General features: G+C 46.1%; 1 protein-coding gene across 2 annotated transcripts in view; it reads right to left on the bottom strand.

Annotated features, from left to right (window-relative positions):
- Positions 1–15,574, bottom strand: part of SLC16A2 (solute carrier family 16 member 2) — a 149,349-nt gene extending 133,775 nt beyond the window's left edge. For both annotated transcript variants that reach the window (XR_004539470.1, XM_033944702.1), the window contains exon 1: positions 14,942–15,574. Coding sequence is in view for 1 of the 2 variants with exons in the window: in XM_033944702.1 (XP_033800593.1) it covers positions 14,942–15,233 (292 nt within the window). In the remaining variant the exon portion in view is untranslated. The remainder of the gene's footprint in view (positions 1–14,941) is intronic.
- Between the last annotated feature and the right edge of the window lie 1,499 nt (positions 15,575–17,073).

Raw genomic sequence — 17,073 nt, 5'->3', positions numbered from 1 at the left:
AGATAAACTCAATATTTTTTATATATCATGGCTTCTAAAAAAAGCAGGAAGGTGATTTCTGTTGAAATGAAACGGGAAATAATTAGAAGGAGTGAATGTGGGGTAAAACAGTGTGACCTCGTCAAAGAGTTTGGCCTCAGCAAGACCACCATTTTCACCATTTTGACAAATTTATCTTTTTTTATGTCATCTTAGCATATTTTATGCTGCAGAACGAATTATTTTTTTTAACATGTATTGTTATGGGAAAACGCGTTTCACATAACGAACTTTTCGCATAACAAACTTGCTCCTGGAACCAATTAAGTTCGTTGTGTGAGGCACCACTGTATTTGTTACAAAGCAGTCTTTGGGATGCTAACAGATTATCTTGCTTCTCAGCTTTCTTTGAACTACTCCAATAAGAGTACACGTAGAATAAATCTATTTAATTACCCTGCTCTAAAATCATGTCAATATAAGAAGTTTTTTGACAGAATTCTATCATCCCAGGCCGCTAAACTGAATACATGGCTTGGAAAACCTACATTAGAGGCTACTTCTTACTTTGATTTTAGAAAATCACTAAAGACACGTCTGTTTGACATGTTTACATCTTAGTTGTGGTCATTGTTTAACTTTCCCTTGCTTTTATCTGATTATTATGTATTTTATATTTATCGACTGTATGTATTTTTCCTTTGTTGTGAACCGCTTTGAACTTTTGGTATAGCGGTATACAAAAAAATAAATTATTATTATTATTGATGAGAGAAGACCGACGGCTAATGGTGTCTCAGTCGGCTGCAAATTTGGATATCAGCTATGGATCTGCATTTGCCACGACGCACGATGACTTAGGATACAGGAAAGTCTGCACACGATGGGTTCCCAGAAAGCTTACTGATCTGCACATGCAACAGCGCGTGGAGGTTGTGACCCAGTTCCTGAGACGGTATGAAGAAGATCAGAGAACACTTCTCCCTCCGTATTCGCTGTGGTAGGGGATTAACAGAACCGCAAATACAGAAAAAGCGCAAATAACTTTTTCATATGTTATTTGCTGTTTTCTGTTAAAAACCATCGTGAATAGGGTGAAACCGCGAATAACATGGTGGGAGACCTGGTTTGTTCCTGAAGGAGAGGCAAAATACGGTGAAGAAAGTGCTGGGAATCGGCGATTTTCTCTGTAAACGCTTGGAATCAGCGATTTCTCTATGCAAGCTGATGTCATTTTGGGGGAGGAGCCAACAAACTAAAAACCGTGAATAATCAAAACCGTGAATGCTGAAACCGCGAATACGGAGGGAGAAGTGTATTCTGGAAACATAAGAACATAAGAAGTTGCCTCCACTGGGTCAGACCAGAGGTCCATCGCGCCTAGCGGTCCGCTCCCGCGGCGGCTCATCAGGTCCATGACCTGTGAAGTGGTCCCTGACTATTCCCATAACCTACCTCTACTTCTATCTGTACCCCTCAATCCCCTTTTCTTTTAGGAACCTATCTAGACCCTCCTTGAACCCCTGTAGCGTGCTCCGGCCTATCACAGCCTCCGGGAGCGCGTTCCATGTGTCCACCACCCTCTGAGTGAAAAAGAACTTCCTAGCATTTGTCCTTTTTCAATTTCTCCGAGTGCCCCCTTGTACTTGTGGCTCCCCACAGCCTGAAGAATTTGTCCCTGTCTACCTTCTCTGTGCCCTTCAGGGACAAATCACTATCACTATCACTAGTGACGAGACATTTATTTATTTCATTTTCTAAACCGTTCTCCCAGAAGAGCTCACGCATTTTCCCTGTCTGTCCTGGCGGGGTCACAATCTGTCTAATGTACCACGGGTGCATCACTGCGACCTGGAGAGCAAAAAGATAAAGCATGATGAAGTAAAGGAAGCGGTGCTCACCCAGCCCAAAAACTTCTTCTCTGCAGAAATGCAGAAGCTAATTGATCGATACAACAAAAGCGTCGTCTTGCACGGGGGCTATATGGAAAAGCGAAATACAGTATGTTCAGTTGCTTCTATTAAACGTATTTTGCCTTTACTTTTTGATTTACCCTCGTAGCACGTGGGCCCTTCTATGGCTAAAATTTTGTAAATCTTTCTCTGCTGCGGGGGATCTACGAGCCTGACATCATGCGAATATTTTTCACCAGGCCCCAAAGAGCTGACTGTACGGCCGGGTTAGATCTCCCGCACTCATTTTTCTTGTCCTTAGATCTGATTAATCAGCAGCCGGTATTTCAGTGCTTCAGTTTCCCCATCTCCTTTTTTTACCTATTGCATTTAAACATGCGTCATGAGTCAAGAAGCTTCTTACCTAACTGCTACAACCAGGGCAGCCCAACCACCAGGCAAATTGGGCAATCACATAGGACAGCAACTTCTGCGGGTGTGGCAAATAACAGCTGAGTCAAACACACCAAAAAAAAAAAAAAAAAATCATTCATGACAACCCGACCAACTTAAAAAAAAAAATCTGCATCTACTACTACTAATTATTTCTATAGCGCTACCAGACGCACACAGCACTGCACAGAGTAACAAAGAATAAGAAGACAGTCCCTGCTCCAAAGAGCTTACAATCTAAACAGGATGTCAGACAAACAAACAGGATGTCATGGATACAGTTGAGGGGAACGGTTAATCAGCTGACTGGGTTGGAGGGCAGAGGGGAGTACAGGACAATCGAGCCATTGTGACATCACTGATGAGGTTGGCTCTTATTGGTGGAATGAGGCATTATGACATCACAATCTCTGCTCTGCTTCCCAAAGACTGAAGCTCTTCACACTATTACTGCTATGAATTATTTCTATAGTGCTACCAGACGCACGAAGATGTTCAGAGTCACAAAGAAGGCAGTCCCTGCTCCAAAGAGCTTACAATCTAAACAGACAAACAGGATGTCCTAGATACAGTTGAGGGGAACGGTTAATCAGCTGACTGGGTTGGAGGGCAGAGGGGAGTACAGGACAATCCAGCCATTGTGACATCACTGATGAGGTTGGCTCTTATTGGTGGAATGAGGCATTATGACATCACAGTCTCAGCTCTGCTTCCCAAAGACTGAACTCTTCACACTACTACTATGAATTATTTCTATAGTGCTACCAGACACACAAAGCTGTTCAGAGTCACAAAGAAGACAGTCCCTGCTCCAAAGAGCTTACAATCTAAGCGGACAAGATAGACAAAGAGGATGTCATGGATACAGTTAAGGGGAACAGTTAATCAGCTGGCTGGGTTGGAGGGCAGAGGAGTAGGGTTAAGGAAGTGGCAAATTTTTCAAATATAATGCGGGGGTGGTAAGAGGTCTGAAAGATAATTAAGGGGGTGAGTACCAAAGGTTTGCCTAGGGCACCAAAATCCTTCTTTCGGCCCTGGCTAAAACCTTAGTCTGTTTGATTTCTGTCCATGCTTGAAAACACCCTGGTGTCTACTCCTTCCTCATGGCTCTGCTGCAAACACACAGGCCCCAGAAGCTCGTCTCCTCTAACCAATGCTATAAATCTCATTTACAGCCACTATCAATCACTCTCGCACCACTCGCTCCCCAACAAAGCTTCCCTTTAAGACCGGCATCCGTCTAAGTCCACCAAGGGCTTACAGAAACAAGAAAACACCTCCAGGAAGGAAATACGTGTGGTTTTCATAAATTAAGCCACCGACCACAGATGGAGCTTTCAGTCCAAATACCAGCTAGTGTAAATGCTGGCTGGCAAAGTTCAACGAGAGACAGGTAATTTTCAGAGTGCCCATAAAAAGGCAGCAGGTGCTTTGCGTCTCCTCCATCAATCATCTGATCTATGGTATTGACAGTGGTTTTCCCCAGTGTGGATTTCGAAATACTGAAAAAGCACACCTGCCTGGGTACAGCAGATTGCTTAGATGGGTCTTTAAGTGTAGGAATCTTAGTTTGTGGCCACCCTGTATTGCAGTGTAACGGAAACTGTGTGCCGTGGCACGGTAACCTGCCATGAACAGATTCCCGGTGTGCCGCCAGGGATTCAAGAACACGAGCCTATCATTGCCGGCGTCTCCTCCTCCTCCGGTGTACCTCTGTAAACGTTTGCCAGCATGAGAGCTCAGGGCCAGGTCCAGAGAGCCTCCGAGCATGCGCGGATGTCGACATGATGACGCTGCACACGTGCGCGATGTCATGGCGTCAATGTGCGCGCATGCTCGGGGGACCTCTAGATGTGGCCCCCGAGCTCAAGGAAGATGAAGTTCACACGGGGGGCAGGGCTAGGGGTTGGAGCAGGGTGGGGTTGTGGGCGGGGCAAGGCCATGTGTCCTCTTTTTTTGCTCCATAAGTGTGCCGGAGCTAAAAAAAAATTTGCGAGACGCTGCTGTATTGCAAAGTCTGGTCAGACCTTTGCCTGGGGCACTTCTGTGCAAAAGGACAGCAAAGCGCAAACATACAATTTCACATATTGAGATAAGAACATAAGAATAGCCCTACTGGGTCAGACCAATGGTCCATCAAGCCCAGTAGTCTGTTCTCACAGTGGCCAATCCAGATCACTAGTACCTGATCTAAACCAAGGTGTAGCAACATTCCATTCAGAATCCCAAAGAGTAACAAAAGATTCCAGAACCCCAAAGAGTATCAACATTCCATGCAGAATCCCCAGAGTAGCAACATTCCATTCAGAATCCTAAAGAATAGCAAGATTCTGGAATCCCAAAGAGTAACAAAAGATTCCGGAACCTCAAAGAGTAGCAACATTCCATTCAGAATCCCAAAAAGTAACAAAAGATTCCGGAATCCCAAAGAGTAGCAACATTCCATGCTACTGATCCAGGGCAAGCAGTGGCTTCCCCCATGTCTCTCTCAATAACAGACTATGGACTTTTCCTCCAGGAACTTGTCCAAGCCTTTCTTAAAACCAGCTACGCTATCTGCTCTTACCACATCCTCTGGCAATGCGTTCCAGAGCTTAACTATTCTCCTATTTCCTCCTATTGGTTTTAAAAGCATTTCCCTGTAACTTTATCAAGTGTCCCCTAGTCTTTGTCATTTTTGACGGAATGAAAAATCGATCCACTTGTACCCGTTCTACTCCACTCAGGATTTTGTAGACTTCAATCCTATCTCCCCTCAGCCGTCTCTTTTCCAAGCTAAAGAGCCCTAACCATTTTAGTCTTTCCTCATACGAGAGGAGTTCCATCCCCTTTATCATCTTGGTCGCTCTTCTTTGACCTTTTCTAGTGCCACTATATCTTTCTTGAGATAAGGAGACCAGAATTGAACGCAATACTCCAGATGAGGTCGCATAAGGACTTCCACACATGAAAGGGTTTTAATAAAATTATCCTAAAGGTTATCCCCCAAATTCTCTATAAGGCGCCAAAGGTTGTGCACACACACAGGTGCACATAGCCGACGTGCACGCACAACTTAATTATTTAACTGGTCCAATTGGTGCTGGTAATTGCCAATTAACGCCTCATAATTTATTCTAATTGACACAAATGAAAAATTATGCACACAACTCGGTCTAAAAAGTATGCACAAGTTGCAGTACGCAAACTGGAAAAGGGGCCGGTGGCGGATTGTGAGCATTCCCAGAAGCTATGCGCACTGTTATAGAGTACACCTAATGTGCGCACAACTTAAACCCAGGCATTTAGGACTGGTTTCAGCTGGCCTAAATGGGTGAACCTGTTATGCGACGCACCCCGGTGCTAAGCGTGATTGCATACGTTCTAGACGGAGCTGATTTTTTAGGCACCATATACAAAATCAGGTCCTATGTGTGCAACAGTCCATATGGTGCCATGTGTAGATGGGTTCAGCGCTGAAGGTTGGGGGAAGCTTGCGCAGAACCATAATATAGCTGCAGTATTGAAATAATATGTGGACGTGCGCGTACTTTATGCAGGAACATTTACGCTTGCTCCTGATACAGCGTGCATGTCTGAGACTTCAATCTAGGCAAATTTTTGTTGCTTTGTCCGTAGTGTTTATAAAGGCAGGTCTAGAGGGAGAATTGGACCTGAAAGGTGGTTGTGGGGGGAAAGACTGGAAGAGGCAAGACAGGGAAGGCAAGGAACTTAGAGGATAGGTAATAACATCTGTCCTTCAGTCTGTGCTACAGAAGCCACTGAAGCAAATCAAAGATGAAGAGAAATTAGGAAGACGAAAACTAAAGATGTTTTCTGAAGTGCAGAACATCTTGACACAGCACAAAACTTAACCCATGGTAAGCGCGTATAGAAACAGAGAAACATGACGGCAGATAAAGGCCAAATGGCCCATCTAGTCTGCCCATCTGCAACATCCACTATCTCCTCCTCTCCCTATTGGCTAAGGCTCTTAACATTTGCATCTCCTCTTCCTATAAGCTAAGACTTAACATTTGCATTGTGATGTCATAGAGCTTTCTGATTATAGAAACAGAGAAACATGACGGCAGATAAAGGCCAAATGGCCCATCTAGTCTGCCCATCCACATTATCACAGTCTCTGTTTCCACCACCTCTTCCGGAGACTGTTCCATGCATCTACCACCCTTTCCGTAAAAAAGTATTTCCTCAGATATTAGCATGTGCTGATATACCAGTGTGGTAACTTACTGTGCTCGTGCGCTAACATTGAATGATCATTTACGTGATACTTTAATAGCCAGGCCCTGACTCTCACGAGCCCTTCCAGAATGTCTAAAGGATTTACCCCATTCTGTGTCTTAGACAGAAATCTTAGGCAGTTAGTATATGTTAAGCCACTCAGCAGGAAGTACAGCCAACTTTAGGAATGTAATAATATTGAAATATTTTAACAATCCAGAAAGTGATTAGAGTTAGTAACCAAGTGGGGGAGGAGCATATTAGGAAGAGTACAGAAGATTTCCAGATATTCACTGGCAGGGTGGATTTGATTTAAATGAAGTCAATTTAAATTATTAGTCAGAAAGACTTGATTTAGATCATGCCCATGACATTTAACCAAAAAATTTAACCCCCCCCCCCCCACACCTTTTACAAAACTGCAGCACGGTTTCGTAAAAAGGGGGGGTTAAACATTGCATGAATAACTTTTTGGACTATAATAATATATCTTAGATAGAAAACTATTTTTAGACAGATTTTTCCTCAAAAAAAGCATTTTATAAAAAAAAAAAAATATCCAATTTAAATCAAAAATGGAATTTAAGTTTTTAAAAATCCAACTTTTTTTTTTTTTTTTAAATCATTGCTTTTTATCCACCCTGTTCACTGGGGTAGTTACTTCTCCATAAGGAAGAGACCTGCGACGATCAGGAAAAGTTTGGATCTAGTGCAGATCACAGAACAGCAAACAAACCCATGGAACTGCTGAGAATAAGACAAAACCTAGACAAGTCAAAAGGTAAAAAAACAAGTTACCGTATTTACTTTTAAAATGACCAGTTTTAAAGATCTGTAGGTAAACTGGGGCCAAAAATATCTCTGGTAAAGAGACAGAAGAGAAATGAGAGGTTTCTGTAAAGATCTTACAGAAATGCCAAAAAGTGCGTAATGGTACTGGGGGGAAAAAATCCTGCGTAAGGATTAAAAAGGTTCACAATGTGGAAAAAGCAAGGAGCCAAGAAAAATTATCTTCAAAGAGGACGGAGGCACAGCGGCAACCTTACCAAACCACAAAGCATGTTACAGAGTCAGCTAAAATGAGTACTAAAAAGAGACACCACCTAATCATAGCAAAATCAACTCCAAAAGAGGTGAAATGGGGACATTAATCTGGGATTCAGACCATGCAGTAATACAGGTTGCCAGAGGAAAACAAACCAAGGCTACAAAATCTTATCAATAAACAGGAACAAACTCGCAGAATGCAAAAATGGGTTTAAAAAAAAAAAAAGAGAGAGATTTGGACATATGGAATGAATAAAGCGCCAGGAACAGATGAACCTCCTCCAAGGTTACTGCAGAAAATGAGTGACCATAACACTTCCGATTTCAAGATCCAAGGAAGGGCAGGCAGAAAGGGAACCTTATAATACCAGCACTGAAAATGGAATCTACCACTGAAGCAGCCAATGACAGACTGCTTAATCCAGAGTATCGTGGCACACCAGTGTACCTCCTGAGATTTCAGGTCTGCCGGCATCAGTTGAGCAATCTCCTGACGCCGGCACATTTTCTCTCTGCCGGCCCTTCTCTACAGCGCAGGTCCTTCTCTCGGCGCAAGGTCCACTTGAAGGGCCTTGGTGCATGCGCCGACGGCAACGCGCTGATGTCATGCATGCTTGCGATGTCATCACGCCGATGCCAGCGCACTTCCGGGTGTCTCAAGCCGGGGACACTAGGAGCTCCTTTTACTAAGCTGCGTTAGGGCTTTAATACGCAGAATAGCGCACGCTACAATGCCACACACGCTAGACGCTAACGCCAGCATTGAGCTGGCGTTAGTTCTAGCCACGTAACACGGCTAAAAACGCTAGCGCACCTTAGTAAAAGGAGCCCTAGGTTTAGTGTGCCCTGGCTCAAAAAGGTTTGCGAGACACTGGCTTAATCCAATATCAATTCCAGAGTCAACCCTACCACTCTTAGAAAAACTGGAAATGAGGGCGATGGTCCTGCCAGACCAACATTATTGGGTTTGCTCTGGATGCCAGTCAACCCCTTGGCAAGTTTTGCTGTTTGCAATTTAGCCGTCAGAAAAATTTTCAGTAAATTTGTGACAGCTTTTTAGGATGGTCCATGTCGATACCACAAATAGCAAAGTAAACTCGGATATGTGAAAACTCAATGATGTTCCAAAATACACTTTCACAAAAAAGATACAAAGAATGTCATATACAACGTAGATAGTGCTGCTTTGGTTTAAATGGGATGTGTTTCAATGTGCATAGACAGCCCTGCTTAAGGATTTTTACACTTTGGGAGTGCAATGGAGGTTTTTTGCCAGTGAGGTTATCACCCAACCACCTTGGACCACCACTGTGGTGGTGGGAGGGTCTCAGTCTGAGGCTTTTCCTCCATTTTTTGAAACACATCCTATTTAAACCAAAGCAGCACTATCTACATTGTATATGATATTCTTTGTATCTTTTTTGTGAAAGTGTACCATGTCGATACCACAACATGGGCATATAATTTATTTAACACTGGTGTTTGAAAATTTGGGGAGTAAAAATAAGAAAAATATAGACTCACATGATAATATTAAAAATTAAATACGGAGTTATAGATAAATGTGAAGGTTTTTGACCCATGAATGATACCTTATTACCATCGGAGAACCCTATATGTTCTATGCTGTGATGTTCCGAGGTCTTTTCCTTCACTTAGTGACACAAGTGAGTTGACCTTTTGAGGAGAATGTTTGAGAGGCCAAGAGTTTATAAAACATGATCAAATAATACAATGGTGAAATGATAAAGAGTGAAATGGAGAGGGTCAGACCCAGTAGCCTGTTCTCATGGTGGCCAATCCAGGTCACTAGTACCTGGCAAAACCCAAATAGTAGCAACATTCCATATAGAATCCTAAAGAAGAGCAAGATTCCGGAATTTCAGAGAGTAACAAGATTCTAGAATCTCAAAGAGTAGCAACATTCCATGCGGAATCCCCAGAGTAGTAACATTCCATGCTACCGAACCAGGGCAAGCAGTGGCTTCCCCCATGTCTTTCTCAATAACAGACTTTTCCTCCATGAAATTGTCCAAACCTTTCTTGAAACCAGCTACGCTTGCAATACCGTAAGGGAAGTGAGCAATATAATATTTAGAAATAATGGAAAAATATTTTTAAAAACTTGAGAAAAAATGAACGTGAGAACTAAGTGGTATTTCATTTGATTGATATTGCAATTAGAGCTAAGAACGTTTTAAGCAAGAATGATAATGTTAGATTATCAGAGAAGAATGCTGGAAGAGTCATGAATCGTATCATACAATAAGAGTGGGAATGGTGTGATAACAGTCCTTATATATTTCAGAGCATTGCAGTAGCCAGAGAGAACCCTTGAGAAAGCCGGTTATCTACAGCAGCGAAATGGGTCCCGTCGGGCCAGGGCTGCCCGCAACCACTGAGATAAGTGTGGGCTGTTCTATTGAGCATGATTTATCTGTTCAGCTTGCAGTATTCATTTTAAAATTTTGCATGGAGTGAACATTAGAAAAAAAAATTTTAAATTAATAAAAAATTTTATAGCATTGAGAGGTTTTTCAGGATCGATGATAGAAATGCGGAACCTTGTAAGTCTAGGTTAAGACTAATTCCTGAAAATCAAGCAGGTTTCTGAGATCCTTTTCCTCTCATGTAATCACATATTTTATTAGGATTGGTGGGAAATTTGGTATTTGGGGGATTGCTCCATTTTAATCCCCCACACCATGTTTTTGAATATCAGTGTTCAACTTTAGACTCTCATTCTCACCAGAAGTGGCATTCAGAATCTAAGAAAAAAGATACATGAGATCGCTAAACTGATCAGAAGGGCTTATACATGCGGGAAAGACTTTCTAAATAGAGGCTATAGGTGTCGTGATAAGACAGTTAATAAAAGATGTAATAATAATAATGCATTTCTTATATACCGCTATACCGTGAAGTTCAAAGCGGTTTACAGTAAAGGTACATTTAGTCAGTAAATGAGATACAAGATGCAAGAAACATACAGTCAGTGCTTAAGATGTACAGGTCTCCCTCCATGTTCATGGTTTTGGGATTTGCGAATTCGGTTATCCGCAAGTCTCCAAACTAGGATTACCATATGGCTCCAGAGAAAGGAGGATGGATTAAGACATCCGGGTTTTACTTCCACTGAAAGCAATAGAAGTAAAACCCGGATGTTGCAATCCGTCCTCCTTTTTCTGGAGCCATATGGTAACCCTACTCTAAACAAGAAGCCTCCCTCCCGCCTCCACACCTTACCTTTAAAGCCCTGGTGATGGAGTGGGGCTGGAGCAATCTTCTTACGCTCCTGCCCTGTACAGATCCGCTGAGACCGACGCAGGAACTTGAGCCAGCTTTTTTTCACAGCGGATCTGCACGGGGCAGGAGTGTAAGATTGCTCCTGTCCTGCTTCAGCGCTACACCACCAGGGCTTTAAAGGTACGCTGTAGAGGGGTTCAAGAGGCAGGAGAGAGTCGGGGTGTGGGGCCTTAAGTTACAGTTTTCCCCCGCGAATTTGCATTTCGCGGACTCAGTCTTTCGCGGTATTTTCTGACCGCCTCTTCCAGGTTGCACCAATCAGGAGCGTGTCAAAGCAGCTCCTGATTGGTGTAGCCCGACTTTAGTACCAGGAAGAGGCGGTCGGAAAATACTAAGCATGATCACGCACCCGATTATCAGCACCCGCCAGTGCCACAGCTGCCCTCTCCTGCCTTCGATCCACTACAAAACCGCATTCACAGTTTTTCCAAATTTGCGGGTGTTTCTGGAACAGAACCCCCGCAAATTTCAGGGGAGTACTGTATTTGTGATTTTTTAATATTCACGAGGAAGCTGTGCCCCTAACCCCAGCAAATATGAAGGGAGACCTGTAATTACACTTTTCCCTGCGTATTCGCGGTGATTGGGGATGAATTGACCCGTGAATACAGAAAAACCGCGAATAACTTTCTCCTATGTTATTCGCAGTTTTCTGTTAAAAACCCTCAAGAATATGATAAAACCGCGAATAACATATGAGAAAACCTCTGGAACCCGTGCAACAGTGTCCGAGTTTGCACTTATACGCAAAGAAAAAAAAATAGGTGTTGGTGGCAGTTTTGGCAGTTTTATACATTGGTCATAGATGTAATTTTTTGGGGGGAGGAGCCAGCAAGCTAAAAACCGCAAATAAGGGGGAAGTGTACACTAGAGAAATATATCAAAGAATCCTACAGGGATCTTGCAGGTGGTCTTTTTGCCGGGACCCAGTACTCAAAGGTGTGGTTCTAAATCCAACAGCACAGACCCCCATAGCGCAAGAACAGCGCAGAAACTTAGCGCTCCAATGCTCAAAGGGAATGGTGCTCAATTAATATATGTGCTCCATGAAACTGAAAGCAGCAGAGAGAAACGTGGTGCACGTGCACAAGAGTTTTAGGGCACGCGCAGCTCTTGTGCGCACGAGCCCAGGCAAGACCACAAGTGCAAACGCACATCGGCGCCGTTCTTCTGCGTCTTTAAAATATAAGCTTTCCGAAAGCTGTTTTCCCTTGAAAAGCTCGTATTTACGCACAGAAAAAGAGGCGCCAATCAGGGCAGGATTAATTGGTCGAGGGCCCCCTAGGCACACAAGTACACTGGGCCCCCTGCCCCGCCCCACCCCACCCCACCATGCGCCCAGGCGGAAACAGGAAGCTGCGTTAGAGGGAAGCTTTGGGTAAGCAGCACCGCTGGCACAATTATAGTTCCCGTTGCCTTTCGAGTGGAAAATATGAAAAAGGATCTGCAAAAGTTAGAGGAATGGTCTAATGCCTGGCAACTAAAATTCAATGCAAAGAAATGCAGAGTAATGCATTTGGGGATTAATAATAGGAAGGAACCGTATATGCTGGGAGGAGAGAAGCTGATATGCATGGACGGGGAGAGGGACCTTGGGGTGATAGTGTCCGAAGATCTAAAGGCGAAAAAACAGTGTGACAAGGCAGTGGCTGCTGCCAGAAGGATTCTGGGCTGTATAAAGAGAGGCGTAGTCAGTAGAAGGAAGAAGGTGTTGATGCCCCTGTACAGGTCATTGGTGAGGCCCCACTTGGAGTATTGTGTTCAGTTTTGGAGACCGTATCTGGCGAAAGACGTAAGAAGACTTGAGGCGGTCCAGAGGAGGGCGACGAAAATGATAGGAGGCTTGCGCCAGAAGACGTATGAGGAGAGACTGGAAGCCCTGAATATGTATACCCTAGAGGAAAGGAGAGACAGGGGAGATATGATTCAGACGTTCAAATACTTAAAGGGTATTAACGTAGAACAAAATCTGTTCCAGAGAAAGGAAAATGGTAAAACCAGAGGACATAATTTGAGGTTGAGGGGTGGTAGATTCAGGGGCAATGTTAGGAAATTCTACTTTACGGAGAGGGTGGTGGATGCCTGGAATGCGCTCCCGAGAGAGGTGGTGGAGAGTAAAACTGTGAATGAGTTCAAAGAAGCGTGGGATGAACACAGAAGATTTAGAATCAGAAAATATTAAAGATTGAACTAGGCCAGTTACTGGGCAGACTTGTACGGTCTGTGTCTGTGTATGGCCGTTTGGAGGAGGATGGGCTGGGGAGGGCTTCAATGGCTGGGAGGGTGTAGATGGGCTGGAGTAAGTCTTAACAGAGATTTCGGCAGTTGGAACCCAAGCACAGTACCGGGTAAAGCTTTGGATTCTCGCCCAGAAATAGCTAAGAAGAAAAAAAAAAAAAAAAAAATTTTTAAATTAAATCAGGTTGGGCAGACTGGATGGACCATTCGGGTCTTTATCTGCCGTCATCTACTATGTTACTATGTTACTATGCTTGCTTGCCTTATTTTCCATCGATGGGAGGGGGGCCACGTTGCCGATCGATGCTGGAGGGGCCCATCGCCGTTTGGAGAAAACAATGTTGATGCCTTCCTTCATCGGGCCCCCCTGACCATTTCGGTGCCCTAGGCACGTGCCTACTTGGCCTATTGGTTAATCCTGCCCTGGCACCGATGTGTGCCTACACTTTCAGCTTTGCTCGGACTCGTGTTCTCACTCTCAGCATTTATACACGGTCTTCCATCTGCTTCTAAAAGAAGCCAAAACTGACAGTTCACAGCGAGAAATTCTGAAGATATCTTCTTTTCCAAACCTTCAGGGTCATCTCCGAGCTGGTGATAAGTTTCTAGCATTAAGGGCAGTATTTGCTGTGGCACTGTTTTCTGGGCAACACCTAATGGCCTCACTAGCATCCATTTGAGTACTTTTAAATACAGTCAGTGGCCATCCGTGGCGATCATGTTGTTCCCGGCGTTAGGAGCCCTCGGAACATTCTGCGCACATTAACGTATGCGCCAATCCAGTACTAATTGTCAGCATTAGGTCTAGAGAATGGCACGGGGAGAAATTTGTCCCCCCCCCCATCCCTGCGAGTTCTGTTCCTGTCCCTGCGAGCGGCCCTCATCTGCACAAACCTTCGAACACTTTAAAATCATAAGCGTTTTAGGCTTGTGCAGACGAGGACCGAGCTTGCAGGGGCGGGACAGGGACGGAGCTAGCTCCTGGGGGGAACGGAGACAAATCTGCCCCCCCCCCCGGAGCAACCAAACAGCCACAGGGGGGGTAACAGGTTTCTCCACCTTGGTGGTTGCTTCCTAAGGAAGCCAGTAGCACCTGCTCCCTACTCTAGCCTTTGATGTCCTGGAGAGAGGAGAATTTGGCAGATGAAATGGGAAGGGGTAAAACGCGGACCTCACGGATCTAAACCCTCACGTCCTTAAAAATCTGAGGTCCGTGCCACTTGTAGTTTCTGGTTCTGACAGACCTGGGTGACAATTTAGCGCTGACGGATCCGTGTCAGCATAGGGAGGGAAAAGTATTAGGATCCGTCAGCGCTACAATGTCATCGAGGTCTGTCAGAGCCAGAAACTAACTACAAGTAGCATGGACCTCAGATTTTTAAGGACGTGCGGGTTTAGATCCGCGAGGTCCATCAGGTCCGTGAGGTCCGCATTTTACCCCTTCCCTGCAGGGATGGAACGGGGACAGGACAGGGACGGAGCTAGCTCCTGGGGGGACGGAGACAAATCTGCCCCCCCTGTAAGCAACCACCTTAGGAGGCCAGTAGCACCTGCTCCCTACTCCAGCCTTTGATGTCCTGGAGAACTGGGCAGATGAAATCGGTTTTGACAGCTGGACATTGCAATCGAAATCTGATGGTGATCAAAGTGTGCAAGGAGGGCATCACCCCAGCAAGTGTGAGCTCATACTCATAAAGATTTGACTTACAAAGTGGGGGGAGGGGGGGCAGGAAGAGAGCCCAAGCGGATGCCCAGGTGGCGGTACCCCCTCCTGCCCCCTGGGATCTAGGGGACCCACTCACCGGTCTTAAACTCCAGGGCCGGGTCGAGCTCCCCTTCGGCTTGCAGATCGCGCTGCAGCAGCAGGTACAGGATCCCGACGGAGTTCTGGATGCCGAAGATGGAGCCGTTGCACCAGGTGGCTGCGAAGACCACGATCCAGCCGAAGCCGCCTTCGGGGGGCTGGAAGGCGCCGCCGGCTTCGGCCGATTCTTTCGGCGCCGACGGCTCCGGGGCGCCCCCTGGCTGCAGCAGCCGCTCCCCCGCCTCCCCCGGCCGCTCTCCTGCCTCCGGCTCGGGCGCCGCGCCGCTCATGTCCTCCCCTCGCAACCTGCCGCGATGGAAAATCCCCGGCCGAAAGTGATCTCGGAGCGGGGGGGGGGGGGGGCTCAGGGGGTTATTTCGAAGGCTGCGGGGGATGTACGAACGGGAGCCCGGCTGATGCCTCCCAGCCCCGGAGGCACCATGAAGCGCTCTCGCCTTTGGCTGCCCAGTTAACGCTGCACTGCCAGGGAAAGCCAGGAGATGCCAGGCTTCCTGCACCCCATGCTCTGATCTGTTGGGCTCCGGATCGCGAAGGATATCTAACCCCCGTCACTGGGAGGGCTGGCTTTCCAGTAACCAGATCCCTAAGCATGCAGCAGGACCGAGAGAGGGGTGGGGAGGAGAGGAAACACCTCCTTCCTCCCACCGTGCTGGCTCCACATAGAGAATCGTCGGGAAAACACGGAGGACAGGAGCCCGGATCGGATCGGTCAGGAAAGTCGTCCCCGGGCAGCGAAGAAGTGCGTCCAGACCAGAGCATGCAGAAAACTATGGGGAGGGAGAATAAAGAGGGCCGACAAGAAATTCTGGCCTGGATCCTCTTCCTGGATGTGGCTGCAAAATGCAAACCACTGCCCCCCCCCCCCCCTGTGCATCTAATAAACACAACTGTTCCCTTATTCATCATCTTGATCTAAACCAGTGATTCCCAACCCTGTCCTGGAGGACCACCAGGCCAATCGGGTTTTCGGGATAGCCCTAATGAATATGCATGAGGCAGATTTGCATGCCTGTCACCTCCATTATATGCAAATCTCTCTCATGCATATTCATTAGGGCTAGCCTGAAAACCCGACTGGCCTGGTGGTCCTCCAGGACAGGGTTGGCAACCACTGAACTCATTACCTTTCCAAATTCTGGAGCTGGCTGGTGCCTGACTTGCTTTGCAGGTGCTGAGATTTCATAACAATGACACTTATTTCTGCAGTGCTGTTACAATCTCTGCTGGCTCTGCACCTTTCACCCTGCGGAAATTTGGAAGGGGATAAATATTTGGTCACCTGGACTCCACAATGTACAGTTTCTACCCTTAGCTTTTGCAATCTGGTTGTCTGACAAACAAAACCGACTCCTCTCCGCACTAAAATAAAAACAACAAAACCTCTCAGGCCCCGATGCACATAAGTCTGCCATCGAAGCCAGTCTTCCTTGCAGGGCAGCTCAGCCTCTGTTGCTCAAAAGGGGTTCTCAGGGCCTAGCAGCCACCAAGATTCAAGAACCCTATGCGTAGGGCAGGGATCTCAAAGTCCCTCCTTGAGGGCCGAATCCAGTGGGGTTTTCAGGATTTCCGCAATGAATATGCATTGAAAGCAGTGCATGCAAATAGATCTCATGCAGATTATTTGGGGAAATCCTGAAAACCCAACTAGATTGTGGCCCTCAAGGAGGGACTTTGAGAGCCCTGGCGTAGGGTGTCAGGTCAAAAGCGCGCCGGGACAAAGGCACGCCCAGACAATTGAGCGCAGCGCGGGGGTGTGCGCCGCACAAAATTACTGTTTTTAGGGCTCCAACGGGGGGGCGTGGGGGGAACCCCCCCACTTTACTTAATAGAGATCACGACGCGTTGTGGGGGCGTTGTGGGGGGTTTGGGGGGTTGTAACCCCCCACATTTTACTGAAAACTTCACTTTTTCCCTGTTTTTAGGGAAAAAGTTAAGTTTACAGTAAAATGTGGATGGTTACAACCCCCCAAACCCCCCATAACGCCGGCGCAATCTCTATTAAGTAAACTGGGGGGGCTCCCCAACAAAACCCCCCGTCGGATCCCCTAAAAACTGTAATTTTCTTCGGTGCGCGCCTCCATCTTGCGCTCAGTTGTCGGCGCGCGCCTT

The sequence above is a fragment of the Geotrypetes seraphini genome, chromosome 5, assembly GCF_902459505.1.
Source record: "Geotrypetes seraphini chromosome 5, aGeoSer1.1, whole genome shotgun sequence".
In the NCBI taxonomy this organism is placed as follows: Eukaryota; Metazoa; Chordata; class Amphibia; order Gymnophiona; family Dermophiidae; genus Geotrypetes; species Geotrypetes seraphini.
Note: the sequence above shows the minus strand (reverse complement) of the source record. Positions and strands in the feature narration are given on the sequence as shown.